The following is a 23,173-nucleotide window of genomic DNA, read 5'->3' as shown; positions in this document are numbered from 1 at the left end:
AGATGTTCTTGTTAATTCATTCTGGATGGTTGCACATGATGGGAAAGTTCATACACACGTGGGAGGCCAAGGTTACCTCTTATAGTTTCTATTCCCATATGTTTGGCTGTACTTCCAATACTAACTTGAGCTCTGGTGGAACTCTAATTTGAACTCAACAGGAGCCTATGGTCTGGCAAAGCTAAATCAATGGTTAGCCCAGAGACGTCAGAGGGAACTTGCAGCGACAGAGCTTGTTGCCCAAGTCAGCTAAAAACCAGCAGCATTCAGATAAGTCAAATGACATGCTTTATGCAACTGTGTAAATAAAATTAGCAAAGATGTATCTGCCAAGCTGTGCTGTATTTTGGCAGCTAAATACGGATCTTAGTGAAGAGACCTTTATATCAACGTAGAAATTGATATAACAGGTAATGCAGCATCACAAGGCTTCAGGACAATTTTTCTGCCCATCGAACCATTTTTTCTGAAAGCCAAGATAAAATAAATATAGCAAACAGAGTCTGTATTAAAACAGTAGACTAGTCTTCTATGTCAAAGTTTCCAGAAATAAAACGTAAGGAGACAGGAGAAATAATGATAGCATTGAAAAATCCCCTCCCTTGTACCAAAGCATAAAGGGGCGAAGTCTGAATTTATGTTTCCATAATCACCCAAGAGAAGTAATGATAGTGTTACATAACCAATTTAGGAATTTTTAAGCGTGCATGTAATGAAAAGCTTTCTGTTTCGTTTGTAATTTGGAAATTCAAGTGACCTAGCCTAAACCAGTTTAATTACAATTGGAATGCTGCATAAGATTTTAGAACATGCAATACAACTAGTGCAAAACACAAGGAAGGGATGGCAAGATGTACACAATATGAGGCATTACAGTTTTAGTATCCTACTCCCTACCAACAGAGGAGTTGTGGCTCAGGGACATGTACAGGGCCAGGTACTCTCAAAAAAGGGGGATTTCAGCATTAAAGGAACACTATAGTCACCTAAATTACTTTAGCTAAATAAGGCAGTTTTATTGTATAGATCATTCCCCTGCAATTTCAATGCTCAATTCACTGTCATTTAGGAGTGAAATCACTTTGTTTCTGTTTATGCAGCCCTAGCCACACCTCCCCTGGCTATGATTGACAGAGTCTGAATGAAAAAACAATGGTTTTACTTTCAAACAGATTAAATTTACCTTAAATAATTGTATATCAATCTCTAAATTGAACTTTAATCACATACAGGAGGCTCTTGCAGGGTCTAGCAAGCTATTAACATAGCAGGGGATAAGAAAATCTTAATTAAACAGAACTTGCAATAAAGAAAGCCTAAATAGGGCTCTCTTTACAGGAAGTGTTTATGGAAGGCTGTGCAAGTCACATGCAGGGAGGTGTGACTAGGGTTAATAAACAAAGGCATTTAACTCCTAAATGGCAGAGGATTAAGCAGTGAGGCTGCAGGGGCATGTTCTAAACACCAAAACTGCTTCATTAAGCTAAAGTTGTTTAGGTGACTATAGTGTCCCTTTAATGTACAGCAGGCTGAAGTGAAAACACTTTGGCCATCCCCACTAAATGCTGCCCCTGTGCAGAGCACTCCTGAAGCACTCTTAAGCATGGGCTGAATACACCAAGGGCACTCTGAACAGTGCAAGCACATCTTATAATGCACGAGTATATTGCTTGCAGAGCAGAATTCCCTGGAATTCCCATAGGGTTATGGCTCCTGCATTCTCCAGGCACCACAACACACATTGACATGCCTCATTCCTGCGCCACTTTTGACTGACAGCACCAAGCATGGCGATGCTGTGCATCATTCTAGCATCGATACTGAAATGGAACAGTCCTCTTTGCATTCATTTTATACACTCCGATGCCAGTCTTTTGTGGCCTTTTTTTTTTTGCTCCACATTGGTCTGTGGAGTCAGTATTGACGTAGATTGACATACACAACCTGGGACTATATAAGACCACACTGAAAACTCCTATTTTCCCTGTCGTGGGCTTTGTTACCCAAGAGTGCATTTTGACTTGTGGTGTGCGATTTTCTCTCTCCCTCTAATATCGGACTATTCTAAACTGTGAATTCCTGAATTTGGCATTGTTTATTACACGTTTTCCAGAACCTCTCCAATCCTTTACCTGTCCCGGTTTACTCCTGTATGTATAAAAAAAAAAAAAAAACTTCTAGCATACAATTTTATTTACTGGAAAATATATAAGGCAAAAGAAAGAAAATCATGTCTGGGGCAATTTGCAACAAAGAGGACCTGTCGCTTCTTTGGAATTTACACCAGTAAATAAAATGTTGAGAATCACACAACTTGTATTAACTGCTTTTTTTTGTCTCTTGAAATTGACCATTTTCTTTGCAAATGGCACCATGATCTAGATCAGCATTTCCCAATTGGTGTACCGCGAGAACACAAATGGGGTTCCGCTGTAATTTCGGCAAACAAAATGTCTGCCGCGATTTGGCCTGGTCGAGTGCCAATGATAATTGAGGCGCGAGGGAGCACTTTTTCCTGCTCCGGTCCCTCGCACGCACCGCAGTGATGCCGGAGCCGGAATATGACGTCACTCCGGCCCTGTCATTACTAAGAGGCGCGTGAGGGAGCTGAGCAGTAAGGTCACGGCTACCACGCCAGCTGCTTAGCCCAGCAGCCCCACAGGACCCCAGGGACAGTACGCTAGCTGCTCAGCCCAGCAGCCCCACTGGACCCCAGGGAAATAAGAGACTCCATGCCAGCACTCCCAAAGGTAGGGAGGCTGGGTGGAGTGAATTTATTTTTTTAATTGTGTGTTTGTCTGTTCAGGAGTGTGTGTGTGTGTGTGTGTGTGTGCTTGTCAGTGAGTGTGTATGCTTGTCAGTGAGAGTGTATGTGTGTGTGTATCTGTGTGTCAAGGTTTATGTATGTGTCACGGTGTGTATCTGAGTGTGCGTGTGTGTGTGTGTGTCAATGTTTGTCTGTGTATGTATGTACGTAGCATACGTACAACAATCATATGTGCATACATCCCCACAATTAAACACCAACACAACATGCAAATACACTGCTGCAAACACAAACATTACATACAAAAACCCCTGGATTCAAATTTCACATTTATATACAAACACTCAAACATACCCTTCACTCAAAGACTCAAACACCAATACTACACACAAATGTACATCCACATTTAAAGGCCAACACTACATCCAAGCACACCCCTACACACAAATGCAAACATTACATACAAACATACCCTTGTATCAAAACGCTAACATTATATACAAACACCAACCATACACACAAAAGCACACCTGCTCCCAAGTACTCATATCTGTGCTACGGCGCCAACATTTTTGGGGGGGGTTCCACGTTGTTATCACATTATGTCAAATGGTTCCACAGGAAAAATTAATTGGGAACCCCTAATCTAGATCAATCAAAGTAAAACCAGGGTAAACATAGCAAATTAAGTGGAAAAATAGAAACTTTGTTTAATTTATTTTCTTTATGCAAAGGACAGAGTTTAAAACTAAGGCTGACAGGAGCTAAGATGGAGTCACCAAGTTGCAGGATAAAGATATGGTGTGACGAAATGCCTTTCGTCACTGAGTTTATTGGTGACAAGCTGCCCTTTACCCCTGGCTGTTGGAGGAGCCTGATTGCCAGCCTCTTACCTGTTGACTATGGTCCCTGGGTTATTTGGCCCTTCAAGTACAATATTTGTGCATGTTTTATTTTATATTGCTGCTGCTGGCCCTTTAAGAATCATCTGTGGACATATTGGGACTTTTGGGAATAATGTCCCTTTAAGACTTTGTAGCATATTGCAGTAATACTGTCTTAAATATTATGTATGTATTTATGTGTTCGGTTAAACTGGGTTATATGTATGCAGCATTCACCTGATTGTTCGGTAGAATTACTCCATTCATTATATTGAGTGAAACTACCGAACAACCAGACCACCCAGGAATAAGTGTGCCTCCAATTACCGTTTGCAACAATGTTGCAAACGAGTAATTGGCAATCTATGCAATGTGTCCTTTGTCCTCTGGGTGGCCGCCATTCGGGAAACAAACACGTGGCGGCGGCCATCTTAAACTCCCGAACAGCGCTGTTTTGCCGTCGAGTGTCTGGAACTAAAATCGGACACTCGACTGGGCAAACACTGCTGAGACCTCCAGACTTCCATGAATTCGTGTAGAAACTACTGAATGGCCCGCCATTCGGTAGAAAGAACCCCACGAACAAGGGAATTAATTCAAACCCTCCCCAGGCTCTATAACCCAGGCAATTCGTGTGTTTTCATTCACTTTTCTGTGACCGACTGCAGGGCCAAAACACATGGAACTATTTTCGGATACTTTTGTCATGCGGTCGGTCAAAACTTTAACCCTCCATAATTCCCAAACCCCTGGTCCGATCTGGGTGATTTTTGGATATGTGTCTCACCCAGATCAGGGCTACCAGGGGATGTAACATTTAAAGGGGTAACCCTATGTTTAGAGGTACATCCAGAAACCCAGGGAATGTGTGTCTGGAATAATAGGATTATGTGTCACACTAAGAGGAGGAGATGTGTGGGAGGTAACTGGTACATTATTGGCTGTGGTACTAATTGTTGTGGATCCCTCCCTTGCATGGGAGAATGTCTTAAAAGGAGGTTGTGTGAATAAATCTTGTGTTCCTGTTTTAACCCTGAAGTGTCATCTCATTATTGGGGGAAGATTTATTGTATGCTGTTCCAGTTTGACTGCTAGGAGTGTAAACCTATTCGCATGTTTTTTCCTATTCGGCTGTATACAGCATTCTTATGCTAGAGAGGATTCCAATGCTTCTTAGATTCGGTGGTTGTGGTGTCTGCTGCAGTGCTTGGAGTCCTCAGGAAGCGCTAGGAGCATCCGTCAGCGGAAGGTACTCGGTCGGGGTGCCAGCGGTTCCGTTACATATGGATTTCTACATCTAGCTTTATTTTTTTTAACACTTCAAACACATATGTTTAATATAGGGATAAATAAACAATGTTTAAAAAAAAAAAAAATATCTGGAAAGTGACCATTCCCCTTCAATTGAAATTTATATCAAATATCTCTAAAACGAATGTTTTACACCTAAGAAGAAAAAAAAAAAAAAGCAAGCAGCCAAACGTGAGATTTTCTCCCACTTTCAATACAGAGCTGTTTACATTTAAGTGCCAACGTTAGTTTCATGTGGACACAATTACATGTTCCCAGCAATCTACTTCTTTCACCAAATTCCCACCAGCACACAGTCAACAACTTCAATACAAGTGACTACTGTTTAGTCAGGCGTGTTTGCTTTGGGTAGGGTGGTACACTGTGCCAGGGATCAGTTGTGGGTAAGAGGACTCCTGTTAGCCCTAAATACCTGTTTACATGAATTTTCATATGTAAACTATGAGGGTGGTCATATACTGAAAAAGGATGGTCAAAATTAATTTGAACTTTCTGACTACTTATTTATTGTCTTTATTGTTTATGACCGGAGCTAAAATAAAATTACTTAAGGAAGACAAAATTAAAATACACACAAACTTAATTTTCATGGTACGTTAGGTTTTGCAATAAAATCAATATTATAAAATGTTGGACAATCAAAAAGAAAATTTCCAATGGTTTGAGAGTGCAGAGTGCTACAAATTCAGAATGTTTTCCCAAATCCCTTGTTTCCTCAAATTCAGATAATTTCCCCACATTTGTTCTTTATACAAGGCCTCTTGAAAAATCTAGGAATAAGGACCAACAATTAACAGTCACACAATATTTCATTACAATGTGACACAAAATCTCACATTAGCCGCACACTCGCTCATACATGTGTCACAAAAGGAACACTCCAAAGGCCTCTAGCTATTCCGCTCGTTGAAGTGCTTCAGTGGTTAACATAATGTATCACCCTTTATTTATTTTATAAGAATGTAGATTTTAAGATAAATCAGAAATGTTACAAAATGTCTACGTTTAAGAAAAGCGCAAATACTCTTCCTAAGTGCTTTGTGTCCCAACACAAAGCAAAAGGAAAAAAGGGAAGGATTGGATTCAATGCTTCTCTATTAGAAATACTGCTTTATCAAGCACAGCAATTTCCATGTGTTAGCCTGGTGTCCCAATGCTTCTCTATGAAAGCAAATTAGTCAGAAAAAGGCGTGCACACACAAACAGGTGTGTACATACAGTATCAGCATCACAAAATCATGTCCGAGTACACACTACTGATACAAAGTCACAAGGAGCAATACAAACCATATGCATAAGGACGCCCTCATATAGATTAAAAAAAAAAAAAAAAAAAAATTGCAGCATCATCTGCATACCTCACGTTGGACTTTTGGGGGAAGGGGAAAAAAAAATAAAAATAAAAAAACAAACTGGGGGCACACCCAGAACATGCATTTCTCTGCAGTGGCGCTGCCGTAAAGACACACATTTCTACAAAATACATATGTAGGAACAGAGCACACATAAATGCAGTTTTACATTTTTCAAGGATACTATAATAACCTATTTAAACAATTATGGGGATTAAGTTCCAACATATGTCCATGTCGTGTTGAGCCCACCACTACATCACAGTAGTCCCAATATTAGTGGGTCCTATACTAATCTTAACATGAGAGACAACTACTTAAATAGTGACAGTGCGATATTAACATAAATTAAAGTGCTTTTAACCTCTAGTCTAGATTATAAACTCGTTTGAGCAGGTTCCTCACCAGCCTACTGTTTCTGTAACATTTTGAAATTGTCTCATTTATGGTTACATTTCCCCCTGTATAAAAAGCACTGCGGAATAAATTGGTGCTATATAAATGCCATTAATAATAAAGTAGCCTTGTAAAATGTACAACTATTTTCTGTATGTTGGTCTTTTGGAAGTCTACCATGGATACAAACTGCAATAAATCATGTTTCCACAATTATTCCAGAATTTCCAGCTTGTCATGCAAATAAGCACAGACAGGCATTGTCTCAATTAACCTTGCATTTCTGTAGCTACCCCTAGCAATGGATGCCATTTTAAACCCAGCTTTTTTTTTTTTTTTTTTTTTAAGAATCCAAATGTATCCAAATGTAGGTTTAACGAGATGAAAAGACAGACAGAGGGTTATTTCAATAAATCTTCAGACAGAGGTTAAAAGATGAAGAGGGTTAATAGGATGGCAATGGAAATGGGAGTAATTGCAGCTGGCATGAAATAATCAAGGTTATGAGAACTGAAAGTGAACAGTTTAGAGAAAATAAGGAGGTGAGAAGTTGCTGTGTAGAAGTAAGGTGTTAAAGCAGAGTATAGTGAAAGGGTAGTTAGGCAAACAAATGTAACTATTCACTGCTTAACACCTGTCAGTCACTCACGAATAATCTACCCATCTGACCTCTATGTGGAAAGCTTTAAAGCGGCACTGTCATGCCGAACTTACCTTTCCTCAATCTCTTCCTCTTCTCCGCCTCTCTCAGGATCTGTTATTCTTTTCTTCCGGTCTTCTTTAGTTTTCTTTAAAATCATAAGACAAAGTAGGGACTCTTTGTCTTATGGAGGATTCCTCCGCTTGACCAGCTCTGACCAACGGAGGAGCAAAGTGTGCTTCATTTCCGCTGGTCAGAGCAATCTTCCCATGATCCCTAGCTTTCCTCCCTGTTCCCACAATGCTTCCTGTCAGTATTGCAGAACGTCCTGTCACTTAGACAGAACGCGGGCAAAACTGCCGAATTGCATCCTAACAGAATGAGCACTGTTTCTCCATTCGTGTTAGGATGCAATTCGGTACTTTGTTCGGATCGTAATTTCATTCGAATGAATGAAACTCCGATCCTATTCGGTATTAGGGAGCTATCTACTAAAAAGGCTGAAAGACCTAAATTGGTCTTTCAGCCACATTTAATAATACTAAGTAAAGATTACTTAGTATTAGTAAATTCAGCCCCTACTCGCTATACCGCGAGTAGGGGAATGTCAATTAAACAGTGAGCAGCCTATGGCTGCTCACGGTTTAAAAAAAAATAATACGAACCGCCTCCCCTCCGCGGGCGGGTGGGAGCCCCATAAATAACAATTGGGGGGGACCTATTGTCCTCCCCTCCCCCGGCCCCCACCCCTGCGCAGTGGGTGGGGACTATAAAACACAATGGGGGAGGAACCTATTGTCCACTCCCTGCCCCCACCCCTGCGCGGCGGGTGGGGGCCCTAAATAAGGATAAGGGGGGGGACCTACTGTCCTCCCCCCGGCCCCAACCCCTGAGCGGTGGGTGGGGGCCCTAAAAAAATAAGGAGGGGGGCCTACTGTCCTCCCCCCCCTGAGCGGTGGGTGGGGGCCCTAAGAAACAATAAGGGGGGGGGGGGGGGAACCTACTGTCCTCCCCCCGGCCCCCACCCCTGAGCGGTGGGTGGGGGCCCTAAAAAAATAAGGAGGGGGGCCTACTGTCCTCCCCCCTGAACGGTGGGTTGGGGCCCTAAAAAACAATAAGGGGGGGAATCTACTGTCCTCCCCTTCCGGCCCCCATCCCTGAGCGCTGGGTGGGGGCCCTAAAAAACAATAAGGGGGGGGGGGACCTACTGTCCTCCCCCCCGGCGCCCACCTTTGAGCGGTGGGTGGGGGCCCTAGAAAAACAATAAGGGGGGGGACCTATTGTCCTCCCCTCCCCCGGCCCCCACCCCTGCGCGGTGGGTGGGGACTATAAAACAATGGGGGGGAACCTATTGTCCACCCCCCGCCCCCCCCCTGCGTGGCGGGTGGGGGCCGTAAATAAGGATAAGGGGGGACCTACTGTCCTCCCCCCGCCCCCAACCCCTGAACGGTGGGTGGGGGCCCTAAAAAAAAAATAAGGAGGGTGGCCTACTGTCCTCCCACCCGAGCGGTGGGTGGGGGCCCTAAGAAACAATAAGGGGGGGGGACCTACTGTCCTCCCCTCCGTCCCCCACCCCTGAGTGGTGGGTGGAGGTCCTAAAAACCAATAAGGGGGGGGACACCTACTGTCCTCCCCCCCTGGCCCCCACCCCTGAGCGGTGGCCCTAAATAAAAATCCCCCCCCCCCACCCCAATCAAGGGGACTAGGGGTCCCAAGCCCCTAGTCACCACCCTCCACCCAAATAAAACTATCCCCTACCTACCCCCCTCACCCTAAAATAATGAGGGGGGGGATAAAATAACTAACCTGTAAACAAAAATTATAACTTACCATTTGGCGTCTTCTTTATACTAAAATCTTCATTTTTCAGCCCCAAAAAAGACCAAATAAAAAGCCATCATACCTGTCGAACTTAAAATAAAAAAAAAAACACGAGTGCAAAAAAAAAAAAACCTGACGAAAAAAAAATTAATCCATCTTCACCCATGGAGGGCTCCGCGCAGACTGAGCTCTGCAGGGCGGGGGAAGGATTATAAAGCCTTGCCCCGCCCTGCAATTAGGCTAAGAACACTCTGGTTGGTTTAAGCCAATCAGAGTGCTCTGTGTCATTTTACTGAGCGTGGGAAAATTCTACAGAATTTTCCCACGCTGCGTAAAATGACACAGAGCACTCTGATTGGGTGGCTTGAAATCCATCCAATCACAGTGCTCTGTGTCATTTTACAGAGCGTGGGAAAAATTCCAAAGAACTTTCCCACGCTGTGTAAAATGACAAAGAGCACTCTGATTGGTGGGCTTGAAATCCATCCAATCACAGTGCTCTGTGTCATTTTACACAGCGTGGGAAAGTTCTTTGGAATTTTCCCACGCTGTGTAAAATGACACAGGGCACTGTGATTGGTTAGATTCCAAGCCCACCAATCAGAGTGCTCTGTGTCATTTTACACAGCGTGGGAAAATTATTTGGAATTTTCCCACGCTCTGCAAAATGACAAAGAGCACTCTGATTGGCTTAAACCAACCAATCAGAGTGTTCTCAGCCTAATTGCAGGGCGGGGCAAGGCTTTATAAGCCTTCCCCCGCCCTGCAGAGCTCAGTCTGCGCGGAGCCCTCCATGGGTGAAGATGGATAAATTTTTTTAGCGTCGTTTTTTTTTTTTTTTTGCGCTCTGGTTTTTTATTTTATTTTAAGTTCGACGGGTATGATGGCTTTTTATTTGACTTTTTTGGGGCTGAAAAATTAATATTTTAGAAAAAAGAAGACGCCAAAAGGTAAGTTAAATTTTTGTTTACAGGTTAGTTATTTTATCCCCCTCCCCCCCCCCATCATTATTTTTAGGGTGAGGGGGGTAGGGTAGGGAATAGTTTTATTTGGGTGGGGGGGGGGGGTGACTAGGGGCTTGGGACTCCTAGTCACCATGATTGGGGGGATTTTTATTTAGGGCCCCCACCCGCCGCTCACGGGTGGGGACATTAGGTCCCCCCCCCCCCCCCCAATTGTTTTTTTTCTAGGACCCCACCCACCGCTCAGGAGTGGGGGCCAGGGGGGTGGACAGTAGGTCCCCCCCCCTTATTGTTTTTCTAGTGCCCCCACCCACCGCTCAGGGGTGAGGGCGACAGTAGGTCCCACCTACCATTCTTATATAGGTCCCCCACCCACCGCTCAGGGGTGGGGGCAGGACAGTAGGTCCCCCCCCCTTTTTGTTTTTAAGGGCCCCCACCCACCGCTTAGGGGTGGGGGCCAGGGGGGTAGGACAGTAGTCCCCCCTCCCCCCATTCTTATATTGGGCCCCCACCCCTTATTGTTTTTCTAGGGCCCCCACCCACCGCTCAGGGGTGGGGGCCGGGGACAGTAGGTTCCGCCTTATTGTTTATTAGAGCTCCCACCCACCGCTCAGGGGTGGGGGCGGGGGGAGGATAGTAGGTCCCACCCACCATTCTTATATAGGGACCCCACCCACCGCTCAGGGGTGGGGGCTGGGGGGAGGACAGTAGGTCCCCCCTTTATTGTTTTTAAGGGCCCCCACCCACTGCTTAGGGGTGGGGGCCAGGGGGGTAGGACAGTAGTCCCCCCCTCCCCCCCATTCTTATATTGGGACCCCACCCCTTATTGTTTTTCTAGGGCCCCCACCCACCGCTCAGGGGTGGGGAGGACAGTAGGTCCCCCGTTATTGTTTATTAGAGCTCCCACCCACCGCTCAGGGGTGGGGGCGGGGGGAGGACAGTAGGTCCCCCCCTTATTGTTTTTTAGGGCCCCCACCCACCGCTCAGGGGTGGGGGCCCGGGGGGGGGGAGGACAATAGGTCCCACCCACCATTCTTATATAGGGCCCCCACCCACCGCTCAGGGGTGGGGGCTGGGGGGAGGACAGTAGGTCCCCCCCCTTTATTGTTTTTAAGGACCCCCATCCACTGCTTAGGGTTGGGAGTCAGGGGGGGTAGGACAGTAGTCCCCCCCCTCCCCCCATTCTTATATAGGGCCCCCGCCCACTTTTTAGAGGTGGGGGCCGGGAGGAGGACAGTAGGTCCTCCCCAACTTATTGTTATTTAGTAGGTTATTTTTTATTGACCCCCATAGAGTGAGAGGGGGACCTGGGGGGCTTATAAAGTAGTGGGGAGCACTGCTCCCTGCCGCTTCTGTCTTTACATATTACAAGGAGGGAGCTGCAAGCCGGTAGCTCCCTCCTTGTAACAAACTGAACGAACAAATGAACACTGGTACTCAGTGTTTGTTTGTTCGTCTGATTTTTCTATTCATTCATTAGTCTGTCTGACTAATGAATAAATAGATGAAATTCCCGTTCGCATGTCCAAGTGTTTCACCTGGGCATGTGCGGGAATCTCAGTGCTATCTAGTGTGGGCAGATGACGTGTCCCACAGGGACTTCACCTACCCACACAAAGATGGCGGCGCCCTGAATATAGATCGGGGCAGAAAATAAAGAATAAAAAATAGGTAATCTGGGGGGCTTAAGGGCATTTGGGGGTGACTAGGGGGTCAGTTAGATGTAGTGGAGGCGGGTTAAAAAAACAAAAAAACAGGATTCGGCCATGACAGTGCCACTTTAACAGAGAGAACGGCCGTGTGCAGGTCTATCGTGCAATACATCTTCCAGTGCTGACCCGAGCTGGCTGATTCCACAATAGTTTGTGTCCCATGTCATGTTTGTTGTGGGCAAGCTACTCATGCTTATTAGCATTGTAAATAGGCAGACAGCTCTGCACACACGAGACACAGAAAGGAGGTGCCCCTCACTGTGGAGTAAGCATGGCATGAGAGAACGGGTAGCACTATACTCAGACACTACACAGATCCCCCCTCTGAGATAGAATCCCTAGAGCCGCTTCAAACTCTCGTTTTAACATCACACTTCTAAATGTCCATTCATCCTCATAGAGGAGCTTTGGGAACGAAAAAGTACAACTCTGCAGTCTCATTGGAAGTTGGAAAAGTACTTCTAATGGCTGCCAGGTACAATACCAGCAGTGAAATGTCCCATGAATTTAGAATGGTTGTGTGATTCCAGCCAAAAGCCATAACATTGATTGGTTACTGACAGTAGATTGTAAATTTCACTATACTTAATTACATTCAGATTAATTCCCCCAAAAGGGACTCTACAGGCACCTAAACCACTTCATTATTATTATTATTGCCATTTATAAAGGGCCAACAGATTCCGCAGCGCTTACTTCATCTCACTAAAGTGGTCTGTGACATATCACTCGAATTGTAACCCTGCAGATGAAAACTTTGCTGCTCTGCAGGAATGGCAAGGGTAACCAAAGGGTGTTCTCTTTGACTCTGACTTCTCCTTCAAGCCTCATGTTCAATCTATCGCCAAATCCTGTAATTTCCATCTCGAAAACATTGCTTGCATACGCCCCTACTTAACGCCAGATGCGACTACGGTGTTGGTCCATTCCACTGTCCTTTCTCGCCTTGACTACTGTAATCCGCTTCTCAGTGGTCTTACATGCTCCCAACTTGCGCCGTTACAGTCCTTAATGAATGCGGCAGTGAGGCTCATCTTCCTGTCCGCCCGCACCTCCCATGCCTCACCCTTCTGTCAGTCCCTACATTGGCTTCCTATAAAATATAGAGCTCAATTTAAATTCTGGTTCTTGCTTTCAAATCTCTACATAATGTTGCTCCCACCTATCTATCCTCCCTTATCCACAAGTATGTCCCGTCTAGGCCCTTACGATCTGCTGAAGACTTACGTCTATCTTCTGTCCGTACTCCCACCTCTGATGCTCGCCTTCAAGATTTCTCGAGGGCTGCACCGTTCCTGTGGAACTCGCTTCCCTCCTCCGTTAGATGCTCACCCAGTCTCCACTCCTTCAAAAAATCGTTAAAAACCCACTTCTTCATAAAAGCATATCAATTAAACTGTTAATAGCTCCTGACTCCTCTTCTGCAACTGTCACTAGTCTAATACCATCCTTACATTTTTGTGTAATTTTACCCCACTCCCTCTAGCATGTAAGCTCATTGAGCAGGGCCCTTAACCCCTCTGTTCCTGTGTGTCCAACTTGTCTGGTTACAACTACATGTCTGTTCGTCCACCCACTGAAAAGCGCTGTGGAATTTGATGGCGCTATATAAATAACATAATAATAATACCACCACCCCAGGGTTTAAATGCCTCTAGTGTCTTTCACTCTGACAGTCACTAGAGACGCTTCTGACGAAATAGCAGAGTAAAAGCTTGGCTTTTTCAATCGGATGTTCTCCGAGAAACGATCATGGCAGTGTGGCACTTTGCACGCGTGTGAAGTAGAGTCTCAAAGCTTTCCTCTGGGAAAGCAAAGGATTGGCTGAGGTTGGTGACCAGCTGGGCAAGGGCTAGAAGGTAAGTAAAACTCATCCTTTGACCCTCACAGCAGGGGGGACATTAGTACAATTCGATAAAAACTAAAGCACTTGGAATACAGGTTTGTATTCCTAACCTTATAGTGTTCTTTTAATATGCCCTTAAACAACATGGTAGCAAGATTTATACCCCATTCACAAAGATGGTTATGAAACTACATAATTGTACCATATATAAAATGGCAATAATTCCAGATTACCAGTTATAAAGATGGTGATAGCATCAATTTGATTGGTTGTTAGCCATATGGGAGACCTGTATGAACAGACAGATGGTAAATATTTTATCAACACTCTGAAGAAGACAATTTGTAGAAACATGTCAACACTACGGTAATCACTGATAGTACAAAGAATAAAGGATGAGACAGAACAGGAAATAGACCCCTCTTCCTCACAAAGTAAAAAAATTACATTCGCTTAAGAGTAGGAGTAGTGATTAGTGACTGTCGCCTAATTTACATGTTTTACTTTAATGAAAGCAGCTTTATCCTCTACATAAATGTTACAATAGTAATTTTAACAAGTATCCGTGAGGCACGTTATTTGGGTTGAATGGCTGCGGTTTACTGGCTGTATAAGATTTTGGGTTGTCAAGTAACATCCAACATAAAAACTCTGAAGCACATGAGTGATTCACATTTTCCACAATTTAAAAAAAAAAAAAAAAAGGGGGGCAAAATACTCTATTATATATTATTTATAAAGCGCCAACAAGTTCCGTAGCGCTGTACAATTGGTGGACTAACAGACAAGTATTTGTAACCAGACAAGTTGGACGCACAGGAACAGAGGGATTGAGGGCCTTGCTCAATGAGCTTACATGCAAGCGGGAGTGGGCTATAGTGACACAAAAGGTAAGGGTAAGGTAGAAAAGTATGTTGCTAGGATAGTATTCATTGAGGGCTTAGTGTTTTGTTTTGATGACAGTTTCAGGAGAGGAATCAGGGTGCGGGGGGGAAAAGCTGTTCACAGTTTAATTCGTATACTTTCCTAAAGAGGTAAGATTTCAAAGATTTTTTTTTGAAGGAGTGGAGAGCGTAGGGGCCTTGATGGGACATATTTGTGTAATAGTGAGGATAAGCAGGTCGGAGCAGTATTCTGTAGAGATTTATAGGCATCTTAAATTGAGTCCTATATCTTATGTGAAGCCAATGGATATCACTCTGGTCTTTTTAGAATATAAGCTAAACATAACTTATAACTATCTTGTTTATATATTCAAAGTGGCTCTGTTACTTATTTCCCCTCCTCTGCTCCACGCTGTTTTAGATCCCAGAGTCAGCCTCTAGTGGCTGTCTACCAGACAGCCATTACAGGGGTTCCTGGTTTGAAACGGACCTATGGTCCGGTATCTGACGCTGGACGTCCTCACGCTCTGCATGAGGAAAACCAGTGTCAGATTTTTCTCCATAGGAAAGCACTGACTCTATGCTTTCCCATGGGGAGGTCTAATGCATGCATGCATTAGCATGCGCATTAGAGCCCGCTTGTCGCTGGATGGAGGAGGAGCTTCGACCCAGCACCGAGGGACATCAGCGCTGGGATAAGCTAAGTAAAGAGTTTTTAACCCTTTATTCCCTGGGGAGGAGGGCGTGTGAGGGAGGAGGGCGGCATGAGGAGCAAGAGTGCCAGCTTTGTATTCCTGGGTACAAAGTTATACCAAATTAACTCCCAAATCTACAGATACTACCCCAGGTTATATAGTTAATATACTACCACCACAAAGGCTTTATAAAGGCATCTTCGATTACACCTTACATTTTACACAAACACAACTCAAGTATACAATATCTTTTTATGGACCAATATTAACTTGTTGCACACACCTTGAAGACTTACTCCATATGGACTAAAAAAAAAAAGTCTGCCCAGTTAAATTGTACATTTTAGATGGGAATCTGACGTCACACTGTGATATACAGGGCTTAAAACCACGATTAGTTTATCTGAGGGGTAAAAGATATAGTAAAACATATTGTAGAGAGGGCACATATTGAAGTGTACATTATTGAAAAATAATGCCATTAAAGATTTATCGAGACGTCAATAACACCAAAAGTTACATGATTTTTTTTTTTTTTTTTATTGCATTCCCTGGTATTCCCATAGGGTCACGGCTCCTGCCTTCTCCAGGCACCAACACACATTGACGTTGTGCCTCATTCCTGCACCACAATTGACTGTGACAGCACCAAGCATGCCGATGCGGTGCATCGTTCTAGCATCGATACTAAGGCTTCTCTTTTGCATTTTATACACCCCGATGCCAGTCTTTTGGGGGTTTTTATTGCTCCACATTCGTCTGTGGAGTCATTATTGACGTAGACCAATCGTACACAACCTGGGACTATATAAGACCACACTGAAAACTATTTTTCCTGTCGTGGGCTTTGTTACCCAAGAGTGCATTTTGACTTGTGGTGTGTGATTTTATCACTCCCTCTAATATTGGACTATTCTAAACTGTGAATTCCTGAATTTGGCTTTGTTTATTACACGTTTTCCAGATCCCCTCTTAAATCCTTGACCTGCCCCGGTTTACCCCTGTCTGTTTGCACACAGTACACTATACTTTCAAATGTTAAGCCCCCCTCATTCCCCCCAACAGCCGTAATGATACACAAACAGTTCAGGGACCTGAAGATATTAAAACAAAGACTCAAAGGACAAATTATGTCTATCCTCCGTCCGTACTCCCACATCTGATGCTCGCCTTCGGGGCTGCACCTTTTCTGTGGAACTCCCTTCCCTCTTTCCGTTAGACTTTCACCCAGTCTCCGCTCCTTAAAAAAAAAAATCTTTGAAAAACCACACTTCCTCAGGAAAGCAGATCATTTAAACTGTTAGCGGGTTCTCATCTCCTCCCACCTCCCCCATGTCTTCTCCCCTGCAACTGTCAAAAATAACCTCTGAGAATAAGTTCAGTGAATACTTTTCTAGCAACCTATTTCCTTAACTCTACGTATACCCTTTGTGTCACTATGCCCCACTCCCTGTAGCATGTAAGCTCATTGAGCAGGGCCCTCAACCCCTCTGTTCCTGTGTGTCCATTTGTCTAGTTACAATTAGTCTGTTAGTCCACCCATTGTAAAGCGTTGTGGAATTTTCGGGCGCTATATAAATAATAAAATAATAATAATAATGAAGATAGCCTCGGAACCCCTCAATGGCAGTATTTACCTAGAACTATATAACAATATCAAACTGTGAATGCAGGAACAAAAATATATAAAATACTTACTCCTCCTTCAACGGTTAACTTAATTATAAATTCTTTCTATGTGTGTACTGGCCTGCAAAACTGGTTCTCAGTCAATTACAGTAAAAAAATAAAAAACATTTCCCCCCTCACAGCTTGTTTTCTTACCTATACATAATAGAGAGGTTTACTGGCAATCTCGGGTATCTCAAAACGTTCATGCAAATATGAATTCTTGCCTTTAACAAAACTCCTCCTCCAGAATTGTCAGCCATTTTCAGCCATCAATGTTTTTAGTGCTAAACACTCCACATACTGTTGAGACTACGGTTTATAGAAGTGAGGTTTTTTTTTTTTTTTTTGGACAAAGAACACTTCATAGAGAGGAAAATTCCAAGACACACCCATTTGTTTTCCTTCGTTTAGTTGCAGCTTGCTAGACAGATATGAATACATCTAACCTGACTTATTAATTTTAAGTACCGTAGATACTTGGGTATAAGACGACCCGAATATAAGCCGTCGAGTGTTTTTTACCATTGACTCGAGTATAAGCCTAGGGTGATAAATGCAGCAGCTACTGGTACATTTCTAAATAAAATTAGATCCCAATAAAATTACATTAATTGAATATTTATTTACAGTGTGTGTATATAATGAATGCAGAGAGTGTGTGTGTGTGTGTATATATAATGAATGCAGAGTGTGTGTGTGTGTGTGTATATATAATGAATGCAGAGTGTGTGTGTGTGTGTGTATATATATATAATGCAGAGTGTGTGTGTGTGTGTGTATATATATATAATGCAGAGTGTGTGTGTGTGTATATATATATAATGCAGAGTGTGTGTGTGTGTGTGTGTGTATATATATAATGCAGAGTGTGTGTGTGTGTGTGTGTGTGTGTGTATATATAATGCAGAGTGTGTGTGTGTGTATATATAATGCAGAGTGTGTGTGTGTGTATATATAATGCAGAGTGTGTGTGTGTGTGTGTATATATATATATATATATATAATGCAGAGTGTGTGTGTGTGTGTGTATATGTATAATGCAGAGTGTGTGTATATGTATAATGCAGAGTGTGTGTATATGTATAATGCAGAGTGTGTGTGTGTGTGTATATGTATAATGCAGAGTGTGTGTATATATATATATATATATATATAATGCAGAGTGTGTGTGTGTAAATATATAATGCAGAGTGTGTGTGTATATATATATAATGCAGAGTGTGTGTGTGTATATATATAATGCAGAGTGTGTGTGTGTATATATAATGCAGAGTGTGTGTGTGTGTATATATATATATATATATATATATATAATGCAGAGTGTGTGTGTATATATATATATATATATAATGCAGAGTGTGTGTGTATATATATATATATATATATATAAAATGCAGAATGTGTGTGTATATATATATATATATATATATATATATAAAATGCAGTGTGTGTATATATATAATGCAGTGTGTGTGTGTGTGTATATATATATATATATATATATATATAATGCAGAGTGTGTGTGTGTATGTATATATATATATATATATATATATATATATATATAATGCAGAGTGTGTATGTGTGTGTGTGTGTGTATATATATATATATATATATATATATATATATATATATATAAATAATGCAGAGTGTGTGTGTATATAATGCAGTGTGTAATGTAATAATATTTTTATTATTAATTGTTTAAGTTTTATTTCTTTGTCCCCCCCCCTTCCTGCTTGATACCTGGCCAGGGAGGGGGACTATATGAATCCGGCATGGTCTATGCAAGGGAGGGGGGGGGGGGGGGCAGAGCAAGCTGTTACTCCCCTTTACAGCAGCTCCGGTCACCTCCGTTCAGCTCCCAGTGTAAATCTTAATTATAAATTCTTTCTATATGTGTACTGGCCTGCAAAACTGGTTCTCAGTCAATTACAGTGTAAAAAAACAAAAAAAAACACATTTCCCCCTCGGGTATCTCAAACGTTCATGCAAATATGAATTCTTGCCTTTAACAAAACTCCTGGGTGATTTTTGGATATGTTGTTCACCCAGGTCAGGGCTATCAAGGAATGCGACTTGTGGGGATATGTTGTATTTTGGGGTACTTTTTGGGGTTTGTAAAAATGTATGTTTTTATTTTTTTGCTTAGAGTTAGTCCATTGTCTTAGTTAATTGTAGCACAGGCAGAGGGGAGGGCTGGTGTGCTGTGTGTGGGAGTGTTGGACTTTGTTGTATTGTTCCGATTGGTTTGTGTGCCTGTGTTCCATCAGGCCCAGGGGGTGTGCCTCTGGCCTGAGGAATTGTATAAATTGTAAGTGCTGGCTTACATTAAACAGACCTGCTTGACCCTTTCTTGAAGCCTTGGCTCATGCTTGGGGGAGGGGATAACTACACTCTTGGGGATTGCTATATCACAATACTCCCTTGAGTATAAGCTCTTGTAAGAGCTTGTTCCTGCTACGCTCTCTGGATTAGGAGAGGTCTACCCACTGGAAGCTGGACCCTGGTCTTGGGTCCAAGGTGGGTAAAGGACGGCGAGACCCCGGCGCAGCTGCATTGCTGGAAGTGGGGTCTGCAATGTTTATGGTGTCTGGTGGAGTGTTTGGTGGAGCGGAGGTACTCGGTCGGAGTGCCAGCGGTCCGTCACAATATTATTTTTTTTTTGCATAATGCATTCTGCAGCATTATATCATTGGTATCGTTAGGACGAGACTATCATAATTCACAATATGAAAAAATTAAATGCATGAACAATACCAGTAATCGTTGTTACACGATAATATCTGTTTAAATTCTTCAAATAATAGCCACCATAAAGAATAAGGGTACTTTCCAGCCAGTATTTTGAGAGTGCAACAATATATATCCTGAACAGCCTGCCGAATTAAATTAACAGTATGGCAATTCTAATTCTCCTGACACTTTATGTAGATCGTCTGATTTTTACTGACTGTAAAGGTTTCCAAGGTACAATCCTTAACTGGTTTAAAAGGATACTATAGTGCTAGGAATACAAACCTGTATTCCTAGCATTAAATGCACATGACGATGGATGTCCTCATGCAGAGTGTGAGGCTGTCCAGCATCAGTTAGGCGACCTAAAGTCTCCTAGCAAGCAGCAAGTACCTCTAGTGGCTGTCTGATTGACAGCCACTAGAGGCTGTCTTAGTACTGCAATGTAAATATTGCAGTTTCTATAAAACTGCAATGATTTACATTGCAGGACCAAGTGTGACAATGAGCTGAAGTGGTCTGGGTGCCTATAGTGTCCCTTTACATACTTCTTATGATTACAGAGACTATCTCCAACATTATTTGCATTATACAGAACTTATAAGATAAGCACGGATGTAGAAGGCTAGAAGTGCTTTGCTTATTATATTCAAACTTATGTACATGTGTACTGTGTATGAGACACAGTGTAAACACATAAAAACAGTCAACTAGCTTTAAATGATCCATGCAAGCACCATAAGCCTTCCAGCTAACTGAAGTGGTTTTGATGAATAGAGTTTATCCCTGCACCCTGACTGCATAACTTCTTTTAGAGATATCCTCTCATTTTTTATTATCTCCGTCTGTCAGACAGCCATTCAGTGAAACTCCAACACAGCCAGTGTGAGTATTTCAGAACGATTTTATCTTAAGGGAATACTCATTGTGGATATTGAGGTGAACTCAAACAAGCATTATTATACTTGTTTGCATGCTAATCATTTTATGAGTATCCATTCCCTGTATACAAATCTGTTACAAGAACTGGATAAGAGTGGCCACAGAACGCCCAACATGGAGAGTACAAAAAAAAAGTCTAGATCCAAACCTACCTAAAGTGAAGGCTAACTTTCACAAGATAGCAAAATGTTGTATTATATGCATGCAGTACGTTGGCTTAGATCTAATAAAGAGATAAACTAAGTAGAATAAAATAAAGCTTACTCACCATTTGACAAGGCTTGCTGGAGTTCTGTATCAGATATAACCCCACTTCTGTCCCTGTCCACTCTAAAAATAAAACACAAACAAAAATATATAACTAATCCATACAGAAAGTGAATACGAAGGCATAGCAGCTCGTAAATTGTCCCCAGTGTTATGCTTCAAATGTTTACAATTAGCAGCTATTCTGTGTTAGCAGACCGTCATACATTAATAGCTGTTGAAGGATCGCTTGCATGTTTTAGAGTGAAACATGCAGGCTGCTCTGGTTAGGGACAGTAACAGTGCTTCTCTCATATTTAACCAATATAGGATACCCTTACCAGAGCTTAAAATTTCCTTTTGCCACTGGTAAGTGAAAACTTAGTCCTGGAGAGTAGAAATACCCCCTATCCCCACCGAAGAGTTTGGTTCGCAGTGGTATGTACATTTTAGGCTTTACTTGTTGTGCAAGTCTCCCATCAGGCCTGATTTCGTCTGGATAGCCCCAACATCTGAGTTTGTTCCAGCTATCCTGATTTTGTTACCTAGAACCCCAGATGGAGTCCCCTTGTCCTAACTATAGTTTTGTATTCCATATGTAATATACAATGTATCTACATAAATACATGTTCACACATCACAAAAGGTACAAGCCTTTTAGCATTGCTTCCATTATCAGTAATATTGGGGGGAAACAGGAACAATGCCTCTGCCCAACACAACCCCCTTCACCCCCATCAAATTAGCACCACTATATCGAAAAGAACATTAATTTAAGGCAATTGTCACAATTTTTGTAATGGACCCTTTTAAATGAAGCATTGGATTGGACATAGTGATCTCATCATGAGTAAAGTTTTATTTAAATGTTAATAATGCAGGCCAACATAAAAAAATGTTAGAATGTGCCCTTAGAAAACTGTACACTTGGACACAAGGACAGAGAATCATTACCATGAGCAAAGACGGTTAAAGTGCTCAACTTTAAAAATCCCTAGTAATTAAATGGACACTATAGTCACCAAAACAACTTTAGCTTAATTAATCAGTCTTGGTGTATAGATCATGCCCCTGCAGTCTCACTGCTCAATTCTCTGACATTTAGAAGTTAAATCATTTTTGTTTCTTTTTATGAAACCGTAGCCACACCTCCCCTGGCTGTGACGGACACAGCCTGCATGAAAAAAAATGGTTTCACTTTCAATCAGATGTTAACTTGCTTTAAAAGTTGTATCTTCTGCTCTGTAAATTAACTTTAAAATCACACACAATAAGCTACTGCAGGGTCTAGCAAGCTATTAACAGTGCAGGAGATAATAAATTCTTAATTAAACAGAATTTGAAGAAAAAAAAAAGGAAGTGTAAACATCAGATGACATTTTTTAGGAAGTGTTTAGGAAAGCTGTGCAGTTACATATAGGGAGGTGTTACTAGGGCCGTATAAACAGTGATTTAACTCCTAAATGGCAGGGAATTGAGCAGTGAGACTGCAGGGGTATGATCTATACACCAAAACCGCTTCATTAGGCTAAAGTTGTTTTGGTGGTGACTATAGTGACTGTCATGCCAAAAGCACGAGTTGGTGTTTGATGTGTGTTTATATATGTTAAGAGTTGTTTTTTTGTAAACCTTTGACATTTATTGTGGTCTTTGATCTTGCACCAGGTCTAGACCATAAAACATCTAGATAGCCATCACCAGAGCTGGACACAAGGAATTTCATAGAGTGGGCAATAGACTGCCAGTCAAACCTCCTCTGATCCCCCCCAGGGGTCTGCCCACTGAGAAATAACTAGTTTAAATATAATGAGGGTGCTGGACTATCCAGGGAGTTCATGTTTCATTTTTTTCTTTTGTCAGTAACTTCTAGGAGATCTATACCATCTAAGACTCCCACAAGAATTCTATATGGGGTAAATATATGTAAGGAATTTCTTGTGTTTTCTCCTATTTTATTTTATGTACTATTTTGCAATTTGTTATCTGTATGTCATTTATTTCTGTATTTTGTACTCAGCACTGTGAATCTTTTTTGTCAGATTAAATGTTTACTTAATCAGCTTGTGTCTCTGTTCTCAATGAGCTTCATTCCCCAAAGGAAAGCTCAGGTAAACACGTTACCAAAAAGGGTTATTTATACGTGTTTGATCAGTAAAAGTAGAACGGTGATTCTATAATTCTCCTGTGTGTGGGGTAACCTAAAACGCCCGGGATTAAAAGTCTTGGTGGTGGCAGTAAAGTGTGTACTAAGGGGTTAGTGTAGAAGGGATTGCAGGGGTTAATTGAGTGGTTGCTGGGACTAGCAAC

At 42.3% G+C, this 23,173-nt stretch overlaps 1 protein-coding gene across 3 annotated transcripts in view; it reads right to left on the bottom strand.

The window, feature by feature from the left end:
- PDCD6 (programmed cell death 6) overlaps positions 1-23,173 on the bottom strand; it is a 59,716-nt gene that overhangs the window by 8,916 nt on the left and 27,627 nt on the right. For 2 of the 3 annotated variants that reach the window (XM_063451898.1, XM_063451899.1), the window contains exon 2: positions 20,889-20,950. In XM_063451898.1, the coding sequence (XP_063307968.1) occupies positions 20,889-20,950 (62 nt within the window). Of the gene's footprint in view, positions 1-13,924; positions 13,969-20,888; positions 20,951-23,173 lie in introns of those variants that run through there. The other variant, XM_063451900.1, reaches the window with a different exon arrangement.

This window comes from Pelobates fuscus, chromosome 4, assembly GCF_036172605.1.
Source record: "Pelobates fuscus isolate aPelFus1 chromosome 4, aPelFus1.pri, whole genome shotgun sequence".
Lineage (NCBI taxonomy): Eukaryota > Metazoa > Chordata > Amphibia > Anura > Pelobatidae > Pelobates > Pelobates fuscus.
This window is presented reverse-complemented; position numbering and strand designations above follow the sequence as displayed.